Source organism: Oncorhynchus clarkii, chromosome 21 (assembly GCF_045791955.1).
Source record: "Oncorhynchus clarkii lewisi isolate Uvic-CL-2024 chromosome 21, UVic_Ocla_1.0, whole genome shotgun sequence".
NCBI lineage: Eukaryota > Metazoa > Chordata > Actinopteri > Salmoniformes > Salmonidae > Oncorhynchus > Oncorhynchus clarkii.
In genome coordinates this window covers 4,955,808-4,979,605 of record NC_092167.1, presented here as the reverse complement: position 1 = coordinate 4,979,605, position 23,798 = coordinate 4,955,808, and the positions used below count along the sequence as shown (strand labels likewise).

The 23,798-nt window shown below is 45.6% G+C and overlaps 1 protein-coding gene across 8 annotated transcripts in view; it reads right to left on the bottom strand.

Annotated features, from left to right (window-relative positions):
• LOC139379653 (ATP-binding cassette sub-family C member 9-like) overlaps positions 1 to 23,798 on the bottom strand; it is a 66,156-nt gene that overhangs the window by 27,950 nt on the left and 14,408 nt on the right. For 5 of the 8 annotated variants that reach the window (XM_071122467.1, XM_071122466.1, XM_071122470.1 and 2 more), the window contains 18 exons: positions 22,993 to 23,157; positions 20,909 to 21,064; positions 19,098 to 19,232; positions 18,661 to 18,823; positions 18,028 to 18,068; positions 17,753 to 17,895; positions 17,465 to 17,573; positions 16,140 to 16,247; positions 11,038 to 11,110; positions 8,260 to 8,365; positions 6,832 to 6,867; positions 4,866 to 4,967; positions 3,409 to 3,493; positions 3,109 to 3,189; positions 1,344 to 1,481; positions 954 to 1,079; positions 564 to 666; positions 88 to 473 (listed from right to left, as the gene is read on the bottom strand). In XM_071122467.1, coding sequence (XP_070978568.1) covers positions 88 to 473; positions 564 to 666; positions 954 to 1,079; positions 1,344 to 1,481; positions 3,109 to 3,189; positions 3,409 to 3,493; positions 4,866 to 4,967; positions 6,832 to 6,867; positions 8,260 to 8,365; positions 11,038 to 11,110; positions 16,140 to 16,247; positions 17,465 to 17,573; positions 17,753 to 17,895; positions 18,028 to 18,068; positions 18,661 to 18,823; positions 19,098 to 19,232; positions 20,909 to 21,064; positions 22,993 to 23,157 — 2,256 coding nt within the window. Of the gene's footprint in view, positions 1 to 87; positions 474 to 563; positions 667 to 953; positions 1,080 to 1,343; positions 1,482 to 3,108; positions 3,190 to 3,408; positions 3,494 to 4,865; positions 4,968 to 6,153; positions 6,193 to 6,831; positions 6,868 to 8,259; positions 8,366 to 11,037; positions 11,111 to 16,139; positions 16,248 to 17,464; positions 17,574 to 17,752; positions 17,896 to 18,027; positions 18,069 to 18,660; positions 18,824 to 19,097; positions 19,233 to 20,908; positions 21,065 to 22,992; positions 23,158 to 23,798 lie in introns of all 8 variants that reach the window. The other 3 variants (XM_071122471.1, XM_071122472.1, XM_071122473.1) reach the window with 2 other exon arrangements.

Sequence of the window (23,798 nt, the reverse complement as noted above, 5' to 3'; positions counted from 1 at the left end):
ACATTCTGTCAGATATCAGGATTTCAACAGGCCTTACTCACTTCCACTAACACTGAGTACTGGTTGTGAAAGGTGTTCATATCTCACCGCTGAGTTTGTCCGATTGGAGAAGACAGCTGCTGCAGAGGCATTGACAAAGTCTCTTGTAACATTTCCAAAGTCTGGGGCATATCCATTAGCATCGTCATTAGCAGTCCCATTGACTGGGACATCGCCATTAGCAGTCCCATTGACTGGGACATCGTCATAAGCAGTCCCATTGACTGGGCCATCGCCATTAGCAGTCCATTCGGCCAGCCAGTAGTCGATGGCGACCATGACTGAGTGTTTCAGCAGCTTGGAGAAGACCATGAGGAAGACCATGAGGAAGCCACCAGAGGACAGGTACTGCCAGCACACCCTCCACGGGATCTTAGAGCGCCGACTGGTGGTCGTCGACATGTTGTCGTCCTCTTCCTCCTCCTCTTCCTCCTCTGTCAGGGACCAGAGAATGAGTGATTATTGTCATATGTCGTAATAGAACTGAACTTGTATGAGCTACAGTGTTTGACAATGCATTTCACCTTCTTCGTCATCGTCGACCTGGTTCTTGGCCTCTCTGGAGTAGAAAGCTCTTCTCAAGGTCTTCCTCTCCAGAGCAGTCTGACAGTTATCAATCTCAGTGTCCTGCAGTACAGATACAACTGTTGTTAGGTTGGTTGGCAGGTAAATTAGCTACACTACACATTACAGACCAGAGGAGGCTGGTGTGAGGAGTTATCGGAGGACAGGCTCATTGTAATGGCTGGAATAAATGGAATGGTCAAACACGTTGTTTCCATGTGTTGGCTCCGTTCCATTTATTCCATACCAGCCTTTACAATGAGCTCCTACACGTCCTCCTATAACTCCACCCACCAGCCTCCTCTGTTACAGACAGTCTGTCAGTAGGAGAGTAAAGAAGTGAATATGACCTTCTCTAGTTCCTGGTCCTGTCTGTTCATCAGGGTCTTCCAGTGTTCATACAGCTCTACATCATGAGTCTGAATGTCCTTCAGAGTGCCTTCCCTCAGCACTGAGCCATCCTTCATGGCTATGATCTGGGACACAGAGAGAAGAGTGTAAAACCAGGACCCTTATAAACAAACCGTCTCAGGGTAGGAATGCTGATCTAGGATCAGGTCCCCCCGCCCCGCCCGTGTCGTACTCTTTATTATGATCTAAAAGGAAAAACTGATCCTGTATCAGCAGCATTCCTACTCTAAGATGCTTTATGAATACAGACCCAGTGCAAACGGTAGAGAGGACAAACGGTAGAGAGGACATTGGGAGAGGAATCCACACCAGACTGTTGAGATGCTCACCCAGTCAGCGTGGATGAGGTACTGCAGTTTGTGTGTGACCAGGACCACGGTGCGTTTATCATCCTGTAGGAACTTCAGGATGCCCTCCTGCATCAGGTGGTCACTCAGGTGGATGTCCAGCGCTGAGAACGGGTCATCCTGAGGGTAAAGGTCAGAGATCAGGGGTCAGAGGCAACATGGACGATCCAATCAGATCAGAGCGTATCAGAGTGAAAGACTGTGGATTAAATGATGTTTTTTTTAACAGGAGATCATCCTTTATTCATATTAAGTTACAGCACGTTTAATTCACAGGTCTGAGATGACCTCAGAACATACAGCCAATCAAACCTAGTTCCCAGAGGACCCCGGAACCTGAATAAACACCAATGTATTACCCTAGGATGACTTAGTCTTTATACTGTACAGCACTGAGACACGTAAACAGTCCTGAGGGCAGAAGGTCTGAGATCATCAGACACAGCATGATAGACACCTCATTAGGAGACAAGACGTCATAAAGACGTACTTAACTAATAGATGTGGCTTCTAGCTGGGTGTTCACTCTGCAGTCCCATTGTGTATTAATACAGCACTTTAGAGTGCTATTTCCTTATTTGGCACATTTGTCAGTGTGAGCTGAGCTACGTATGGAGGAACGTGCCCGGTCCTATCCCATGACAGCCTGAGAGGCTGTATCAGGGGCGGAGGTTAGACATCTAATTAACAGTTGCCACAAGAAATGATGGGATGTAGATGTACATAGAGTTGTCTGTAGCAGCGAGAGACGGGAAAGTGTGTGTGTGTACGTGTGTGTGTACATGTGTGTGTGTGTGTGTGTACATGTGTGTGTGTGTGTACGTGTGTGTGTGTGTACGTGTGTGTGTGTGCGTGTGATTGTGTGTACGTGTGTGTGTGTGTACGTGTGTGAGTGTGTATATGGCTAGCCAGGCCAGATGGCAGAGCAGAGGGATGCCTGTAAACGACATGACAACTCTTGTCAGCAGTATGGTATGGTTACAAGAGAGGCCTGCGGACAGAGATCCATCCCACCTGCTGCTCCTCCCGTTCCCATACAGAGGGAGGCTGGCTGGCCCTCCCTGGATCTCCCTGGCTGCCTCTGAAATCCCACCCTATTCCCGATATAGTTCATCCTTACTCACACACTGTCCCAAAAGCAGTGTACTGTTTAGGGAATAAAAAAGGGTGTCCCTGTCTGGCTCTATTTGTCTCTCCCTAGAACACCTAGAGAACACCCTAGAACACATAGATAACATCCTAAAACACATAGAGAACATCCTAGAACACATAGAGAACACCCTAGAACACCTAGAGAACACCCTAGAACACATAGAGAACACCCTAAAACACATAGAGAACACCCTAGAACACCTAGAGAACACCATAGAACACATAGAGAACACCATAGAACACATAGAGAACACCCTAAAACACCAAGATAACACCCTAAAACACCAAAAGAACCCCCTAGAACACCCTAAAACACACAGAGAACACCCTAAAACACACAGAGAACACCCTAGAACAGCTAGATAACACCATAAAACACCTAGAGAACACCCTAGAACACCTAGAGAACACCCAGAGAACACCTAGAGAACACCCTAGAACACAAAGAGAACACTCTAGAACACCCTGGCTCTGTCTGACTATTCTGAGAAGGCATCCTTGAGGGAGAGCTTCCAGCCTCTTCCAGTGAACTCAACAGGAAATGGATCTTCTATTGAAGTCAATAGATAAAGCACTTTATCATTCATTGACTCACCAGGAAGACGATGTTGGTGTTCTGGTAGAGAGCCCGAGCCACACATATCCTCTGTCTCTGGCCTCCACTCAGGTTGATCCCCTGGGAGAAAAACACACTGTTAAGAAGAGTAGCCAGGTACACAAGGAATCTTACACAAATCACTGTTCACTACTAGTTCTTGGTATAATATGTCATTGTATCTGAGGTAAGAGATGGGGCTTGTGCTTAAAAAGATGAGAATAGACAGTGATAAAAAAAAAAACACAATAATACTGAGGTGATTATAATAATGTAATAATTTAGCCAGTGTTTCAGTACCCTCTCTCCGATCTCCGTCTGGTCTCCGAAGGGCAGGAGGTCTACATCAGGCTGCAGGGAGCAGGCATCAATCACAGTCTTGTATCTGAGACACACAGCAGGGCATCAGACTGACAACACCCTCTATTAAGACACAGTTAGAAACATGGCTGCCTTGGAAACTAAGGGATTCAACAGCACAGAAAAACAGTCCTCATTAGAGAAGAGATATAAGCCAGCATCAGCCTCAAGAAGCATCAAGAGTGATAGCAATCTGATGGACCATCTAATTAGTGTCATTAAAAGTACATCTCAGCTGATGCAAGACCAAGTGAATTAACCAAACACAAACATTGGTCTAGTCTTAATTACATTGATGAATGGTGTTGAGGAGCAGCAGATAATACAGTAGAGAAGAGTACAGTAGAGTAGGGTAGAGTAGAGTACAGTAGAGTAGGGTAGAGTAGAGTACAGTAGAGTAGGGTAGAGTACAGTAGAGTACAGTAGAGTACAGTAGAATAGAGTACAGTACAGTAGAGTAGAGTACAGTAGAGTGTAGTACAGTACAGTACAGCAGAGTACAGCAGAGTACAGTAGAGTACAGTACAGTAGAGTAGGGTACAGTAGAGTAGGGTACAGTAGAGTACAGTAGAGTAGAGTTCAGTAGAGTAGAGTACAGTAGAGTAGAGTACAGTACAGTAGAGTACAGCAGAGTACAGCAGAGTACAGTAGAGTACAGTACAGTAGAGTAGGGTACAGTAGAGTAGGGTACAGTAGAGTACAGTAGAGTAGAGTTCAGTAGAGTAGAGTACAGTAGAGTAGAGTACAGTACAGTAGAGTAGAGTACAGCAGAGTACAGTAGAGTACAGTAGAGTACAGTAGAGTACAGTACAGTAGAGTAGGGTACAGTAAAGTAGGGTAGAGTACAGTACAGTAGGTTAGAGTAGAGTAGGTTAGAGTAGAGTAGAGAGGAGAGTACAGTAGAGTAGGTTAGAGTAGAGTACAGTAGAGTAGGTAAGAGTACAGTACAGTACAGTAGGTTAGAGTAGAGTAGAGTACAGTACAGTAGGTTAGAGTAGAGTAAAGTAGAGTAGAGGAGAGTACAGTACAGTAGGTTAGAGTACAGTACAGTAGGTTAGAGTACAGTACAGTAGGTTAGAGTAGAGTAGAGTTAAAGTAGAGTAGAGTAGAGTAGAGTTAAAGTAGAGAAGAGTACAGTACAGTACAGTACAGTACAGTACAGTACAGTAAAGTAGAGTAGAGTAGAGTGGAGTACAGTACAGTACAGTAAAGTAGAGTAGAGTAGAGTGGAGTACAGTACAGTAAAGTAGAGTAGAGTAGAGTGGAGTACAGTACAGTAAAGTAGAGTAGAGTAGAGTGGAGTACAGTACAGTAAAGTAGAGTAGAGTACAGTAAAGTAGAGAGTGGAGTAGAGTAGAGTAGGGTAGAGTAGGGTAGAGTAGAGAGTGGTGTTTTACCTCTGTTTGTTGAAGGGACTGCCAAACGTGATGTTATCCTCCACGGTGGCATTCAGCAGCCAAGACTTCTGGGTAGCGTAGCCCACAGAGTACCTGTTCTTACTGAGGCATTATGGGAAATGGAGGCAGACGAGAGAGAGAGCTCAAACTACAAACATGGAGGTAGGGGAGGGGGTAGTCTTTGAGACGTCAACATTGAGGCACATGAAGCAGTGAGTGGGGGTAGTGGGTTTAGGTTTCTAACACAGGTTAATGATGAGCTGGAAGAGTTGAACCAAAATAACAACAATGTGCTGGGAGTCCAGTTTGTTGGTCTTGTTGGATGTGCAGCAGAACTACCCAAAGAACTACCCACAGGATATGCTTGAGGATAAGAGCATTATGTATCTGAAGGCACAGTGCTTTGTGTACCATTGTGTACCAGTGTTCCCACCACCACATGTTAGCCTTAGCTGTTATTAATGGCTGAGTAATTGTACGATATAAGAGAAAGAGAGAATGAAGACGTTAGCTATGGGTCATGCACACTGACCAGGATGTTGGTCTCTTTGTGTACTGTATTCCTATTGTCTCCTATTGAAAACATACTGTGGAGGCGAATCCACAGTGTCAAAATATATCTCTATCCCTTTAACTGCCTTTTCAGTCAGTTACTTCAGACCCAGACTCCCAGCATGGAAGCACACAAACACTCCACGACTCACTCCACGACCAGCTAGTAACAACTCAATGATCACCATGACTGAGGAATGGAGGGGGGGGGAAATGATGGTAGGGGAATGGAGGGAAATGATGGTAGGGGAATGGAGGGATTGAGGGAGGGATATAGGGAATGATGGCAGGAGAATGGAGGGATTGAGGGAGGGATACATGGAATGATGGCAGGGGAATGGAGGGATTGAGGGAGGGATACATGGAATGATGGCAGGGGAATGGAGGGATTGAGGGAGGGATAAAGAGAATGATGGCAGGGGAATGGAGGGATTGAGGGAGGGAGGGAGGGATATAGGGAATGATGGCAGGGGAATGGAGGGATTGAGGGAGGGAGGGAGGGATATAGGGAATGATGGCAGGGGAATGGAGGGATTGAGGGAGGGATAAAGGGAATGATGGCAGGGGAATGGAGGGATTGAGGGAGGGATAAAGGGAATGATGGCAGGGGAATGGAGGGATTTAGGGAGGGATAAAGATAATGATGGCAGTGGAAGGGAGGAAGAGGGTGCCGGCAGGGGAAGGGAGGAAGGGGGTGACGGCAGGGTCCCTTCAGAGGAAGTTTAAAAAGGGGTACCTCCTGGTTTCTTCAAAAGACCCATCCGTCTCAAAACAACTGCAAGTCACGTTCAATGTGTTAGAGTCTGTACAGCCAGATAGACACAACCACCTCGACTTCAACTTCCTTTACACATGAAGAGATGAACCGCACGCGCGCGTGTGTGTGTGTGTGTGTGTGTGTGTGTGTGTGTGTGTGTGTACAGAGTCACGTATGTGTGTTCAAATGTAAATCTAGCAGAAGTGTCCTTACAGCCCTGGGGCGAAGACATTTGGACAGAGAGCCAAGAGTCAATTTAATCCAGCTTTATCTACAGAATGACCTCCCTCAACAGTGCAGGCATACTGTCATGATACTGTCATTGTCTCAGGCCCAGGACACTGTCTGCTCTAATAGTGTTATGGCTTCTCCTAGAATGATGTGGGTCTACATGAGGGTGGGTGGGATTCAGTGGGGATAACAGTGTCTGCTTAATCAACCATTCTCAACCCAGTCCTTGGGGCCACTAGTCCTTTCACATATTTGGTGTATATTCAAAACTAGCCTAAATGATTCAACAAGTCAACTAATAGCCAAATGACTTAAGTGTTGAGACCTAAATGATTCATATGGTCAACTAATAGCCAAATTACTTGTAAATGTAGAATGTACTGTACAGGGGTGAGATGGGAAGAGTAAACCCGAGAGAGAAAGTACCTGTTGGCCTCGTGCAGCATCTCACTCACAGGCAGTCTGATTTAGATAGAAAACAACCACGACAGAAGAAGACAGAACACAGACAAGGCTGAGGTTAGTGTCTACGGCCCGTGGTGACTACCTGTCCTGCTATGGTACTGACTGGCACCTTCGTTCGCTCACACAAGAGTGGACTTTATTGGGAAAGGTCAATTTCATTTTTGGATTACTGCTAAGAAGAGCAGCCGTTACGGTTCTAAACAGATTGAGGAGACATAGTGGTTCTAATGGTAACTGTGGTGCACCATCAGTCTCATAGAGAACTTTAAAGAACTATATGGACCATGTTTCATAGCAGTGTATGAAGGGAGAGAAGTGTTTAATAGATTGGTAGGGTATATTACAGCTTATTAACAGGCTGGGACTTAATGGAGAACAATCAAATCAACAGTTACTAAACCTACAACAAACTAATACCACTGTTTTCATTCAGTCTAGCTCCAAATGAAAACCTTCCGGTCAGAAGAGTATTATTCATTCAATAACCCAAACAAATACTTAACCCAATCCAATCTAATTCAATTATACAATTGAACACTTCCTGGACAAGTAATCACGCTAACTCCCAGCCAATATGTCGTTGGCAAGAAAATGCTGCAACGCCCAGTTCGTTAGCAATTAGCATGTGTCTGTTCTTCCGCTCAGGTTTCAGTCTAAATGCTAATGCTATGAATGCTAATCAGAGATCCATCTCCAGAACATCACAGACGACCCAATCTTAATTTGACATTAGAGTACATTAATGTCAATGCAGATCTCAAATTAAGATTTGGCCCTAGGAGATGGACATAGATTTTCTGTTTTGTTGTAAAAATATGAATAACAGAGATATGTGAAGACAGAGAGTTGAAAATGGAAAGGTCCAGCTTTATAAGTGATGGTGACTGTGAGGTTGTGTTATAGAGATGAGTAGATAGATAGATGATGTTAGACAGTCAAAGTTCAGGCAAAGCTGTCCCCAGCAAGCAGACAGTGAGCGATGTACAGAGAGACAGAGGAGCAGCCAGCTCTCCTTCCATAGCAACCACAGCCACAGAGACAGACACAGACACAGACACAGGAAGGACAACACACAGGACCAACAAGATGGAGGGTGGAATGGCTTCTTATTCCACAGATGAAGGCTTTGATTAGCATTGGTGGAGAAGCACAGTGAAACACCCATTTCACATGGACTTAATGGACGAGTCTGACAGCTAGTCAACTCTAGAAAGACACGACGACCCAAAACGAGACTGAGGGGGATAAAGAGGAAGTGAGATGTGTGTCCATCTTGGTCTTTGAGTGGACCTCAGCATGTTCAGTACCTAATAAAGATGAGGACCCCAGAGATTTACACCCTATTATAGACATTCTAACATGTAGCTTATGCCGGTTGGTACCACTCACTTGCTCCAGTAGACCTTTCCACTGAGGGTCTGCATCTCTCCCAGCATGGCCAGCAACAGGGACGACTTCCCACAACCCACCTGGCCCACGATCATGGTCAGCTGACCTGGAGATCAGACACAGGACAAGAAGACACTATATAAAGATAAGAAGACACTATATAAAGGTATGAAGACACTATATAAAGATAAGAAGACACTATATAAAGATATGAAGACACTATATAAAGATAAGAAGACACTATATAAAGATAAGAAGACACTATATAAAGATAAGAAGACACTATATAAAGATAAGAAGACACTATATAAACATATGAAGACACTATATAAAGATAAGAAGACACTATATAAAGATAAGAAGACACTATATAAAGATAAGAAGACACTATATAAAGGTATGAAGACACTATATAAAGATAAGAAGACACTATATAAAGATAAGAAGACACTATATAAAGGTATGAAGACACTATATAAAGATAAGAAGACACTATATAAAGATAAGAAGACACTATATAAAGGTATGAAGACACTATATAAAGATAAGAAGACACTATATAAAGATATGAAGACACTATATAAACATATGAAGACACTATATAAAGGTATGAAGACACTATATAAAGATATGAAGACACTATATAAAGGTATGAAGACACTATATAAAGATATGAAGACACTATATAAAGGTATGAAGACACTATATAAACATATGAAGACACTATATAAACATATGAAGACACTATATAAAGATAAGAAGACACTATATAAAGATAAGAAGACACTATATAAAGATAAGAAGACACTATATAAAGATAAGAAGACACTATATAAAGATATGAAGACACTATATAAAGGTATGAAGACACTATATAAAGATAAGAAGACACTATATAAAGATAAGAAGACACTATATAAAGATAAGAAGACACTATATAAAGATAAGAAGACACTATATAAAGATAAGAAGACACTATATAAACATAAGAAGACACTATATAAACATATGAAGACACTATATAAAGATAAGAAGACACTATATAAAGATATGAAGACACTATATAAACATATGAAGACACTATATAAAGGTATGAAGACACTATATAAAGATATGAAGACACTATATAAAGGTATGAAGACACTATATAAAGATATGAAGACACTATATAAAGGTATGAAGACACTATATAAACATATGAAGACACTATATAAACATATGAAGACACTATATAAAGATAAGAAGACACTATATAAAGATAAGAAGACACTATATAAAGATAAGAAGACACTATATAAAGATAAGAAGACACTATATAAAGATATGAAGACACTATATAAAGGTATGAAGACACTATATAAAGATAAGAAGACACTATATAAAGATAAGAAGACACTATATAAAGATAAGAAGACACTATATAAAGATATGAAGACACTATATAAAGGTATGAAGACACTATATAAAGATATGAAGACACTATATAAAGGTATGAAGACACTATATAAACATATGAAGACACTATATAAACATATGAAGACACTATATAAAGATAAGAAGACACTATATAAAGATAAGAAGACACTATATAAAGATAAGAAGACACTATATAAAGATAAGAAGACACTATATAAAGATAAGAAGACACTATATAAACATAAGAAGACACTATATAAACATATGAAGACACTATATAAAGGTATGAAGACACTATATAAAGATAAGAAGACACTATATAAACATAAGAAGACACTATATAAACATATGAAGACACTATATAAAGGTATGAAGACACTATATAAAGATATGAAGACACTATATAAAGATATGAAGACACTATATAAAGATAAGAAGACACTATATAAACATATGAAGACACTATATAAAGGTATGAAGACACTATATAAAGATATGAAGACACTATATAAAGATAAGAAGACACTATATAAAGGTATGAAGACACTATATAAAGGTATGAAGACACTATATAAAGATAAGAAGACACTATATAAAGATAAGAAGACACTATATAAAGATAAGAAGACACTATATAAAGATAAGAAGACACTATATAAAGATAAGAAGACACTATATGAAGGTATGAAGACACTATATAAAGATAAGAAGACACTATATAAAGGTATAAAGACACTATATAAAGATAAGAAGACACTATATGAAGGTATGAAGACACTATATGAAGCATTAGAGACAACAGATTGTTCTATGTCAATCTGACATTGATAATGTCTGTTACAGCCCTGGTTAAAGCTTAAAAGTAGGACAGGATATTGGGATATCTTTACACTCTCAATTTAGATCAGTCATGTTTCCACATCAGTGGAGGCTGGTGGGATGAGTTATAGGAGGATGGGCTCATTATAATGGCTAGAATGGAGAATTAATTGAACGGAGTCAATCATGTAGTTTCCATACGTTTGATACCGTTCCATTTATTACATTCCAGCCATTATAATGAGCCTGTCCTCCTATAGCTCCTCCCACCAGCCTCCACTGTTCCACATATCCTACATAACACATCTACTCCCTCAGCTGCAGCAAATAGTGGACTACCAGGACCAGCCTATCCTGTTTGTCTTAGCTGTCATATCTTACGGGCCACGGGCCATGAGGTCATAGCAGGGAGATATACTACACTGTCACACACACACAAACACACACACAGCTGGTGTTAGATATACTACACTGACTGTCGACGACCTCCTAAACAGGACGCAGCCTGGCGTTGCCATAGTGTTCCCAGCAGGATCGGGTTACCTGTTGGAATGCAGATGTTGATGTCGGACAACGTTGACAAGTTGCTTCCCCATGTGAAGAATCCACCGTTCACCTGAACAGGATACAGTGGGATCAGGCTGACAGAAAAGCATTAGACATGGAGCCTACATGACATGGAGCCTACATGACATGGAGCCTACATGACATGGAACCTACATGACATGGTGCCTACATGACATGGAGCCTACATGACATGGAGCCTACATGACATGGAGCCTACATGACATGGAGCCTACATGACATGGAGCCTACATGTTATAGTCTGCAGCTGGTGGTTTAGATACGTATGTGTACATAGAAATAATGAACCATTTAGGTCTTTAAGACAAATATAATAGCATGTTTACATAGTTATGTTGCGTTTTATGTCTTGTCCGATTCTACTGTTTATTATAGCCAGTAATCCCCCCTCCCTTCCATCCCCTACAGCAAAACCACACAAGATCTGAGATTCAGTGACACAGAACTAATAAATACAAGTTGAAAATGAAAGACAGACGTCTTATTACCGCTGAGAAAAGAGACTTGGTAAATTAAGTTTGTAAATAGACAGAGCGGATGTTACGGGGGTGAGGACCAGAGGGGATGGGGAGTCTTGAAAGGGAGGCTGGGATAGGGGTAGAGAGAGGTAGAGAGGGAGTGGAGGAAGATATGGGTAGAGAGAGGTAGAGAGGGAGTGGAGGAAGATAGGGGTAGAGAGAGGTAGAGAGGGAGTGGAGGAAGATATGGGTAGAGAGAGGTAGAGAGGGAGTGGAGGAAGATATGGGTAGAGAGAGGTAGAGAGGGAGTGGAGGAAGATATGGGTAGAGAGAGGTAGAGAGGGAGTGGAGGAAGATACGGGTACGCTGGGAGGCAGAGATGGGGTGATAAGATGGAAGAGAAGAGAGAGGGAGGAATAAAGAGGGAGAGAGAATGGTTGATGAGACAGAGCGGAAGACAGAGAGAAGGGTTGATGGGAGACAGAGAGGAAGACAGAGAGAAGGGGTGATGGGAGACAGAGAGGAAGACAGAGAGAGGCAGAGAGAAGGGGTAATGGGAGACAGAGGAGGGTAGAGAGAGGCAAAGAGAAGGGGTGATGGGAGACAGAGGAGGGTAGAGAGAGGCAGAGAGAAGGGGTGATGGGAGACAGAGGAAAGTTGAGAGAGGCAAAGAGAAGGGGTAATGGGAGACAGAGGAGGGTAGAGAGAGGAAGAGAGAAGGGGTAATGGGAGACAGAGGAGGGTAGAGAGAGGCAGAGAGAAGGGGTGATGGGAGACAGAGAGGAAGGTAGAGAGAGGCAGAGAGAAGTGGTGATGGGAGACAGTGAGGAAGGTAGAGAGAGGCAGAGAGAAGGGGTAATGGGAGACAGTGAGATAGGTAGAGAGAGAAAGCGGGTGAGATGAGAGAGGAGACAGAGAAAGAGGATTTGTCTGGTTCACACACAGCAGCAGCCTATCCATTCGACCCTCCTGCTGCCCCCAAGCTCATTAACAGACTGCCTACAATAATGCTGTGGGTCCACAGGGATAGCAACAGGATGTGGACCCCAAAGAGACCAGAACAGGGGCTGAGAACATGTCAGTTAATGAGGGTTCTCTGTTCTCATGAGAATCCCCTGCCTCTGACTCATTATGTGGGTCCTGAGAGTTTAAACTGTCGGTAAATGTTGACTTCTCCTCAGGGTGTGTTTCACACAATGGACAGGCCAAGAGATGAAACATCTGCTGTGAGAGATAGACAGTGGTAACATCTGCTGTGAGAGATAGACAGTGGTAACCTCTGCTGTGAGAGATAGACAGTGGTAACATCTGCTGTGAGAGATAGACAGTGGTAACATCTGCTGTGAGAGATAGACAGTGGTAACATCTGCTGTGAGAGATAGACAGTGGTAACATCCGTGGTGAGAGATAGACAGTGGTAACATCCGTGGTGAGAGATAGACAGTGGTAACATCCGTGGTGAGAGATAGACAGTGGTAACATCCGTGGTGTCACGTGTTACTAGAGTGAATGACCCGGGCGGATGTGACAAAAAGGCCAGTTTAAAGGTTTGAGGACAACTGTCGGACTCCAGCTCAGAAGCCCCTGCGTGTCTACGTGTCTACGTGTAACTCAACTGTCAGACTCCAGCTCAGAAGCCCCTGCGTGTCTACGTGTCTACGTGTGACTCAACTGTCAGACTCCAGCTCAGAAGCCCCTGCGTGTCTACGTGTCTACGTGTGACTCAACTGTCAGACTCCAGCTCAGAAGCCTCTGCGTGTCTACGTGTCTACGTGTGACTCAACTGTCGGACTCCAGCTCAGAAGTCTCTACGTGTCTACGTGTCTACGTGTGACTCAACTGTCAGACTCCAGCTCAGAAGCTTCTGCGTGTCTACGTGTGACTCAACTGTCAGACTCCAGCTCAGAAGCCTCTGCGTGTCTACGTGTCTACGTGTGACTCAACTGTCAGACTCCAGCTCAGAAGCCCCTGCGTGAAGCTTCTGCGTGTCTACGTGTGACTCAACTGTCAGACTCCAGCTCAGAAGCCTCTGCGTGTCTACGTGTCTACGTGTGACTCAACTGTCAGACTCCAGCTCAGAAGCCTCTGCGTGTCTACGTGTCTACGTGTGACTCAACTGTCAGACTCCAGCTCAGAAGCCTCTGCGTGCCCCGTGTGCGTGACTCTACGTGTCTACGTGTCTACGTGTGACTCAACTGTCAGACTCCAGCTCAGAAGCCTCTGCGTGTCTACGTGTCTACGTGTGACTCAACTGTCAGACTCCAGCTCAGAAGCCTCTGCGTGTCTACGTGTCTACGTGTGACTCAACTGTCAGACTCCAGCTCAGAAGCCCCTGCGTGTCTCTACGTGTCTACGTGTGACTCAACTGTCAGACTCCAGCTCAGAAGCCTCTGCGTGTCTACGTGTCTACGTGTGACTCAACTGTCAGACTCCAGCTCAGAAGTCTCTACGTGTCTACGTGTCTACGTGTGACTCAACTGTCAGACTCCAGCTCAGAAGTCTCTACGTGTCTACGTGTCTACGTGTGACTCAACTGTCGGACTCCAGCTCAGAAGCTTCTGCGTGTCTACGTGTCTACGTGTGACTCAACTGTCAGACTCCAGCTCAGAAGCCTCTGCGTGTCTACGTGTCTACGTGTGACTCAACTGTCAGACTCCAGCTCAGAAGCTTCTGCGTGTCTACGTGTGACTCAACTGTCGGACTCCAGCTCAGAAGCCCCTGCGTGTCTACGTGTCTACGTGTCTACGTGTCTACGTGTGACTCAACTGTCAGACTCCAGCTCAGAAGCCTCTGCGTGTCTACGTGTCTACGTGTGACTCAACTGTCGGACTCCAGCTCAGAAGCCTCTACGTGTCTACGTGTCTACGTGTGACTCAACTGTCAGACTCCAGCTCAGAAGCCTCTGCGTGTCTACGTGTCTACGTGTGACTCAACTGTCAGACTCCAGCTCAGAAGCCTCTGCGTGTCTACGTGTCTACGTGTGACTCAACTGTCAGACTCCAGCTCAGAAGCCTCTGCGTGTCTACGTGTCTACGTGTGACTCAACTGTCAGACTCCAGCTCAGAAGCCTCTACGTGTCTACGTGTCTACGTGTGACTCAACTGTCAGACTCCAGCTCAGAAGCCCTGCGTGTCTACGTGTCTACGTGTGACTCAACTGTCAGACTCCAGCTCAGAAGCCCCTGCGTGTCTACGTGTCTACGTGTGACTCAACTGTCAGACTCCAGCTCAGAAGCCTCTGCGTGTCTACGTGTCTACGTGTGACTCAACTGTCAGACTCCAGCTCAGAAGCCCCTGCGTGTCTACGTGTCTACGTGTGACTCAACTGTCAGACTCCAGCTCAGAAGCTCCCCTGCGTGTCTACGTGTCTACGTGTGACTCAACTGTCAGACTCCAGCTCAGAAGCCCCTGCGTGTCTACGTGTCTACGTGTCTACGTGTGACTCAACTGTCGGACTCCAGCTCAGAAGCCTCTGCGTGTCTACGTGTCTACGTGTGACTCAACTGTCGGACTCCAGCTCAGAAGCCTCTGCGTGTCTACGTGTCTACGTGTGACTCAACTGTCAGACTCCAGCTCAGAAGCCTCTGCGTGTCTACGTGTCTACGTGTGACTCAACTGTCAGACTCCAGCTCAGAAGCCTCTGCGTGTCTACGTGTCTACGTGTGACTCAACTGTCGGACTCCAGCTCAGAAGCCTCTACGTGTCTACGTGTCTACGTGTGACTCAACTGTCGGACTCCAGCTCAGAAGCCTCTGCGTGTCTACGTGTCTACGTGTGACTCAACTGTCAGACTCCAGCTCAGAAGCCTCTACGTGTCTACGTGTCTACGTGTGACTCAACTGTCAGACTCCAGCTCAGAAGCCTCTACGTGTCTACGTGTCTACGTGTGACTCAACTGTCAGACTCCAGCTCAGAAGCCTCTGCGTGTCTACGTGTGACTCAACTGTCGGACTCCAGCTCAGAAGCCTCTGCGTGTCTACGTGTCTACGTGTGACTCAACTGTCGGACTCCAGCTCAGAAGCCTCTGCGTGTCTACGTGTCTACGTGTGACTCAACTGTCAGACTCCAGCTCAGAAGCCTCTACGTGTCTACGTGTCTACGTGTGACTCAACTGTCGGACTCCAGCTCAGAAGCCTCTACGTGTCTACGTGTCTACGTGTGACTCAACTGTCAGACTCCAGCTCAGAAGCCCCTGCGTGTCTACGTGTGACTCAACTGTCAGACTACAGCTCAGAAGCCTCTGCATGTCTACGTGTCTACGTGTGACTCAACTGTCAGACTCCAGCTCAGAAGCCCCTGCGTGTCTACGTGTCTACGTGTGACTCAACTGTCAGACTCCAGCTCAGAAGCCCCTGCGTGTCTACGTGTCTACGTGTGACTCAACTGTCGGACCAGCTCAGAAGCCTCTGCGTGTCTATGTGTCTACGTGTGTGACATGGCTGCACATGTACGTGAGCTACAGCTTGTCTGTGAGTTGATAGCCTACGTGTCTGTTCCTGTGTCCGTGCATGCAGTCAGCCAGTGTGTGCGGTGCTGTGTGTGTCACAGGTCCTGAGAAGAAGGGCCAATGAGCTTGTTGAGGTGTTGAACTTTGACCCCTGACCTTGACAGCCACGTCCTCAGTCTCGTTAGGTCGCAGTGGTCTGCGTGCTGGCTGCTCATAGTTGTCCATCTGGTAGAGCAGGGGCTGCTTCCTGTTTATAGCCTTGGTCTGGAGAGAGAGAGGTAGGGGGGGGATGGGGAGGGAGAAGGGAGAGGGAGGGAGGGGGATGGGGAGGGAGAGGGGAGAGGGAGGGAGAGAAGGGGAGGGAGGGAGAGAGGGAGAGGGGAGAGGAAGGGAGGGAGAGGGGGAGAGAGAGAGGGAGGGGGGGATGGGGAGGGAGAGGGGAGAGGGAGAGGGGAGAGGAAGGGAGGGAGAGGGGGGAGAGAGAGAGGGAGGGAGGGATAGAATGAAAGACAGAAATGGGGAGAGGGAGATGAAGGGAGGGTGAGAAAACAGAAAGAGAGAGATTGCATTCAGTGATAAACTTGGCCCCTCATCCGCTGTAACCTCCAGGGAGGACCCCCTCTCAGACCCTGACTGAGACTGTCCCCAGAGGGAGCTTCTTATCCCCTACCCCTCATCCCCAAGACATCCCTCCATCCCTTCTTCAGCCCTAAACAAATGGCTCCTCCATCTCACACTAACCCCTCCACCACTCGGTCTCCGTCTCCCTCCACTCCTTCTGAGGAGTCCAACACAGAAATAAACCTGTCAAAGTCCTGAGAACAGCTGAAGACATGACGAGACTGGCAGCAACCAGCAACTTAACGCCTCCTGGTTGAGATTCTTATGAAACACTGCTGCTAGATTGACACGGTGTGTAGTTACAGTTCCTCCTTCTACAGAGACCAGATCTGCTCTGGTCAAACAGACACTTTCTCTGCAGTTCCACCAACAGCTTGAAGTTAGAAACACGTTGGCTCTGAAACTTGGTCAGTTGAAAAGCATCATAACCATCACATCATCCTGACGAGTCCATTAGCCGTGTTGGAAGCTGTGGAAACCCTGTAGTAACACAGTAGTTGTTGTATTCCATGCTGGCTGTAAATGAATAGCTCCTGGATTAGGCTCTGTGCTGTGCTGGCTGAATGTCCAGCATTAGCTGCTCTGGCAGAGGGACAGATAAGTAATTGGGTCATGTTCATTAGGGACCAAAGTGAATAAACAGACTGAAACGCTAAGAGACTACCTCGAAACACACCATTGAGTTTACATGTTGCTTCAGTGTTCCCTACTAAACACGACTCAGGACTGTAATAGGGGCAGTGTTTGGTAATAGGGATGGTGGTGTGTGTGTGTGTGTGTGTGTGTGTGTGTGTGTGTGTGTGTGTGTGTGTGTGTGTGTGTGTGTGTGTGTGTGTGTGTGTGTGTGTGTGTGTACTAACCGCCCCAGGGTGTTTCTTACAGGCCTCTAGGGACACAGACATGTCTCCGTTCCTCCAGCTGTCATCGCCAATCTCATCGCTCTGCAGGAACTCACCCAGCTTCTGGACGCTGTGGATAGGACACGATATGATAGGACACACACAAACCCACACCCACACCCACACACACACACACCCACACACACACATAAATAACCCTTCTATGATACAAATAAGATTCCAGCAGATTGTCTAACTGGTAACTATCCAGTATTCAGTATCCCTGGGCGTCCTCAGTAGGCCTCTCACCTGACCATGGCCTTGACTGCGAAGCGGACCACGGTGGAGAGCAGGAACAGTGGGGTAACCAGGATGTGGAAGAGGGCCAGAGCAGCGAAGGCCTCTGAGGAGCTGGGTTTGGACTTGTTGATCAGGGCGTGGCTGACAAACGTCTGACAGAGACACAAAGATACACAGATACTCAGTTTGGTTTTGTTACCAGATTTCAGAGCTGGCAAAACACTAGCTACAATTGGCCCGAAAAATGGCCTGTAGGATACAGGGATGATGAGAAACCCTCTTACCACAAGCACAGCAGCGATGGGGATAGCAGCATTCATGAAAACTGGGGAGGAAAAGAGGTCATATTATGTAGCAACAGAGAGCCTTTGGAGAGAACAAAGACATGTTCAAACTTCAAAGCTCTTAAGTCAAACTGAGCCCCAAATATAAATGAGGACAGAATATAAGCAGTGTGAGTGTCTTACTGGACAAAATGGGGGGATTTCACAGCTCAAAATAAAGGATGTGATAGCTATTATAAAGTAACAGAGGTGATGTGTCTTATTGGAGGTGTAGAGGGCCAAGGTGTGTGTGTCTCACTAGACATGGAGGCGTAGAGGGCCAAGGTGTGTGTGTGTCTCACTAGACATGGAGGTGTAGAGGGCCAAGGTGTGTGTGTGTCTCACTAGACATGGAGGTGTAGAGGGTGAAGGTGTGTGTGTGGGGCGGCAGGGTAGCCTAGTGGTTAGAGCGTTGGACTAGTAACCGGAAGGTTGCGAGTTCAAACCCCCGAGCTGACAAGGTACAAAATCTGTCGTTCTGCCCCTGAACAGGCAGTTAACCCACTGAGCCGTGTAAGAATTTGTTCTTAACTGACTTGCCTGGTTAAATAAAGGTAAAATAAAATAAAAAAATAAAAAGTGTGTGTGTCTCACTAGACATGGAGGTGTAGAGGGCGAAGGTGCGGAGGCTGGTGAGCTCTTTGCCCCTGGTATCTTCTACACTGTCACAGAAGATGTTCTCCCAGGCGTACAGCTTCAGCAGCTTGATCCCCTTCAGAATCTCTGTGGTTTTCTTCAGACGTTCCGTAGACTGGTCCTGTCAGAAGAGGGCGATGCCTTACTGAAGATTTAAACTACAAAATAATATAAATATATTCTCACTTCAACTGTTTTTAAAGGTTATTGTTTCCTTATCATATACTGTTTCCCTCATCACAACAGAAAATAACTGAAATCACTCAAATCTAGGCTATTTATTGATGGTAAAGCTTGCAGGTTCATATCTAAAGAGACAGTGAAACTACGGTCTAAGGGATTGGTGCAGGCAGTGTACAACCTGAGTGTCTCAACGTGAACAGAGGGTGACTCACCAGGGTGCTCTTCTGGGTGTCAGCCAGCTTGGTAGCGATCAGGTATTGGACTGGAGCCAGCAGCACGATGACTGAAGCTCCAATCAGAGCACTGGTCCCCAGCAGGTAGTACAGCAAGATCACGCCCATCACAATCTGAGCAGGAACACAACACAAAGATATGAGGGATATATTGGGGAGTTATTAGGGATATATTGGGGAGTTATTTGGGATATATTGGGGAGTTATTAGAGATATATTAGGGAGTTATTAGGGCGTTATGAGGGATATATTAGGGAGTTATTAGGGATATATTAGGGATATATTATGGAGTTATGAGGGATATATTAGAGTTATAAGGGATATATTAGGGATATATTAGGGATATATTAGGGATATATTAGAGTTATAAGGGATATATTAGGGATATATTAGTGATATATTAGGGATATTTTAGGGATATATTAGTGATATATTAGGGATATATTAGGGATATATTAGGGATATATTAGAGTTATAAGGGATATATTAGGGATATATTAGGGAAATATTAGTGATATATTAGGGATATATTAGGGATATATTAGGGATATATTAGTGATATATTAGGGATATATTAGGGATATATTAGGGATATATTAGGGATATATTAGTGATATATTAGTGATATATTAGGGATATATTAGAGTTATAAGGGATATATTAGGGATATATTAGGGATATATTAGGGATATATTAGTGATATATTAGGGATATATTAGAGTTATAAGAGATATATTAGGGATATATTAGGGATATATTATGGAGTTATGAGGGAGTTATGAGGGATATATTAGGGAGTTATTAGGGATATATTAGGGAGTTATTAGGGATATATTAGGGATATATTATGGAGTTATGAGGGATATATTAGGGAGTTATTAGGGATATATTAGGGATATATTAGTGATATGTTAGGGAGTTATTAGGGATATATTATGGAGCTTTTAGGGAGTTATGAGGGATATATTAGGGATATATTAGTGATATATTAGGGATATATTAGGGAGTTATGAGGGATATATTAGGGATATATTAGTGATATATTAGGGATATATTAGGGAGTTATTAGAGTTATAAGGGATATATTAGGGAGTTATTAGGGAGTTATTAGGGAGTTATGAGGGATGTATTAGGGATATATTAGTGATATTTTAGGGAGTTATTAGGAATAAATTAGGGAGCTTTGTGGGATATATTATGGAGTTATTAGGGAATTATTAGGGATATATTATTGATGCATAATATTACAGTCATATTGGTACTGGCAGATAATGGCTTAAAAAATACATACTTGTTAATTTAAGATCAGGTTGTTGGCCGCATCATACATAGAGACTATGTCCAGATAGATTGAATCTTACCAGCATGGCCCCACCTACACTTACGTCAAATTGACCTCAAAAGTTTTTTGTTGTTGTTGCATTTTAGCTAACACTAACCCTTTTCCTAACCTTAACCTAATTCTCCTAACCTGCTACGTTAATTATCCTAACCTACTGCGTAAATTCTCCTAACCTGCTACGTTAATTATCCTAACCTACTGCGTAAATTCTCCTAACCTGCTACGTTAATTATCCTAACCTACTGCGTAAATTCTCCTAACCTGCTACGTTAATTATCCTAACCTACTGCGTAAATTCTCCTAACCTGCTACGTTAATTATCCTAACCTACTGCGTAAATTCTCCTAACCTGCTACGTTAATTATCCTAACCTACTGCGTAAATTCTCCTAACCTGCTACGAAAAGTACATTTCGACATAAGCTGAATTCTATCTAGTCAAAACCCACCTGCACTGGCATGGCCCAGAGGTTGGGACACAGGAAGAGGAACCACATGAGCTGGTTGGTTTCTATGGCAACCAGGTTGTTGATCTGGCCCAGGGTCATCTCTCCCATGGACATGTTAGAGGTGGACAGACGCAGGATCTTGTTGTAGATCATCGCCTAGGAAACGGACAGGACAGAGGACATTAACAACCTACCAGATACAGCACATTCACTTCTGTGACTGCCTACGGCTGTCCCGATTCTCCACCTCTGTGACTGTCTACGGCTGTCCCGATTCTCCACCTCTGTGACTGTCTACGGCTGTCCCGATTCTCCACCTCTGTGACTGCCTACGGCTGTCCCGATTCTCCACCTCTGTGACTGTCTACGGCTGTCCCGATTCTCCACCTCTGTGACTGTCTACGGCTGTCCCGATTCTCCACCTCTGTGACTGTCTACGGCTGTCCCGATTCTCCACCTCTGTGACTGTCTACGGCTGTCCCGATTCTCCACCTCTGTGACTGCCTACGGCTGTCCCGATTCTCCACCTCTGTGACTGCCTTCGGGTGTCCCAATTCTCCACCTCTGTGACTGCCTATGACTGTCCTGATTCTCCACCTCTGTGACTGTCTACGGCTGTCCCGATTCTCCACCTCTGTGACTGCCTTCGGCTGTCCCGATTCTCCACCTCTGTGACTGCCTACGGCTGTCCCGATTCTCCACCTCTGTGACTGCCTATGACTGTCCCGATTCTCCACCTCTGTGACTGCCTTCACCTGTGCTGATTCTCTACCTCTGTGACTGCCTACGGCTGTCCAGATTCTCCACCTCTGTGACTGCCTATGACTGTCCCGATTCTCCACCTCTGTGACTGCCTACGGCTGTCCCGATTCTCCACCTCTGTGACTGCCTACGGCTGTCCCGATTCTCCACCTCTGTGACTGTCTACGGCTGTCCCGATTCTCCACCTCTGTGACTGTCTACGGCTGTCCCGATTCTCCACCTCTGTGACTGTCTACGGCTGTCCCGATTCTCCACCTCTGTGACTGCCTACGGCTGTCCCGATTCTCCACCTCTGTGACTGCCTACGGCTGTCCCGATTCTCCACCTCTGTGACTGCCTTCGGGTGTCCCAATTCTCCACCTCTGTGACTGCCTATGACTGTCCTGATTCTCCACCTCTGTGACTGTCTACGGCTGTCCCGATTCTCCACCTCTGTGACTGCCTTCGGCTGTCCCGATTCTCCACCTCTGTGACTGCCTACGGCTGTCCCGATTCTCCACCTCTGTGACTGCCTATGACTGTCCCGATTCTCCACCTCTGTGACTGCCTTCACCTGTGCTGATTCTCTACCTCTGTGACTGCCTACGGCTGTCCAGATTCTCCACCTCTGTGACTGCCTATGACTGTCCCGATTCTCCACCTCTGTGACTGCCTTCGGCTGTCCCGATTCTCCACCTCTGTGACTGCCTAGGGCTGTTCAGATTCTCCACCTCTGTGACTGCCTATGACTGTCCCGATTCTCCACCTCTGTGACTGTCTACGGCTGTCCCGATTCTCCACCTCTGTGACTGTCTACGGCTGTCCCGATTCTCCACCTCTGTGACTGTCTACGGCTGTGATTCTCCACCTCTGTGACTGTCTACGGCTGTCCCGATTCTCCACCTCTGTGACTGTCTACGGCTGTCCCGATTCTCCACCTCTGTGACTGCCTAGGGCTGTTCAGATTCTCCACCTCTGTGACTGTCTACGGCTGTCCCGATTCTCCACCTCTGTGACTGTCTACGGCTGTCCCGATTCTCCACCTCTGTGACTGTCTACGGCTGTCCAGATTCTCCACTTCTGTGACTGTCTACGGCTGTCCCGATTCTCCACCTCTGTGACTGCCTACGGCTGTCCCAAGTCCCCACTTTATTTTTGCACCTCCCCACTCCCCGTCATGAATTGAACAACGGCAGAAACTCCCGTCAGCCAATGACTACACATCTAATGTTTTTAAATCTATGACAGAGAACACTTTTTATGAACAAGTGAACACTTTGGGTAAAGGATGGAGAATCGGTGACGCAGTATCCTACAAATCCCAGAATCCTCCAGTCAGTCACCAGCAGGGCTCCACGGAGGTTGATGCCGGTCTCTATGGTGACATAGTAGGAGGCCTGTAGGAAGGTCCGCTGTAGCACCAGGGCCAGGAACAGCAGAACAGCCAGCACTGACGTATTCTGGAGCAGCTCGTTGGATGACATGAAGTAGACCTCAAAATAGGGGACCTGATAGACAGTCACACACACACACACACACACACACACACACACACACACACACACACACACACACACACACACACACACACACACACACACACACACACACACACACACACACACACACACACACACACACACACACACACACACACACACACACAGATAGTAGGTTAGAGCAGATGTAGGGGACTGTAAAAAGCAAGACCTGACACTACCCAGACCCCGTCACTACCCAGACCCTGTCACACACAGAGAAGGACAGAGAGTGAGAGAGTGTGAGATGAGTGAGGAATTTTCCATGTCACTTAGAAATGCACGCCTGCAGTACTTCAGCCTAAACTCTCTGTTCCTCTGTTCAGCCCTCTGACACCGGCACTGTGCACGATGCTCTACTTTAGAGAGATGTTCCTCTGTTCAGCTCTCTGACACCGGCACTGTGCACGATGCTCTACTTTAGAGAGATGTTCCTCTGTTCAGCCCTCTGACATGATGCTCTACTTTAGAGAGACGTTCCTCTGTTCAGCCCTCTAACATGATGCTCTACTTTAGAGAGACATGCCTCTGTTCAGCCCTCTGACATGATGCTCTACTTCAGAGAGACGTTCCTCTGTTCAGCCCTCTGACATGATGCTCTACTTTAGAGA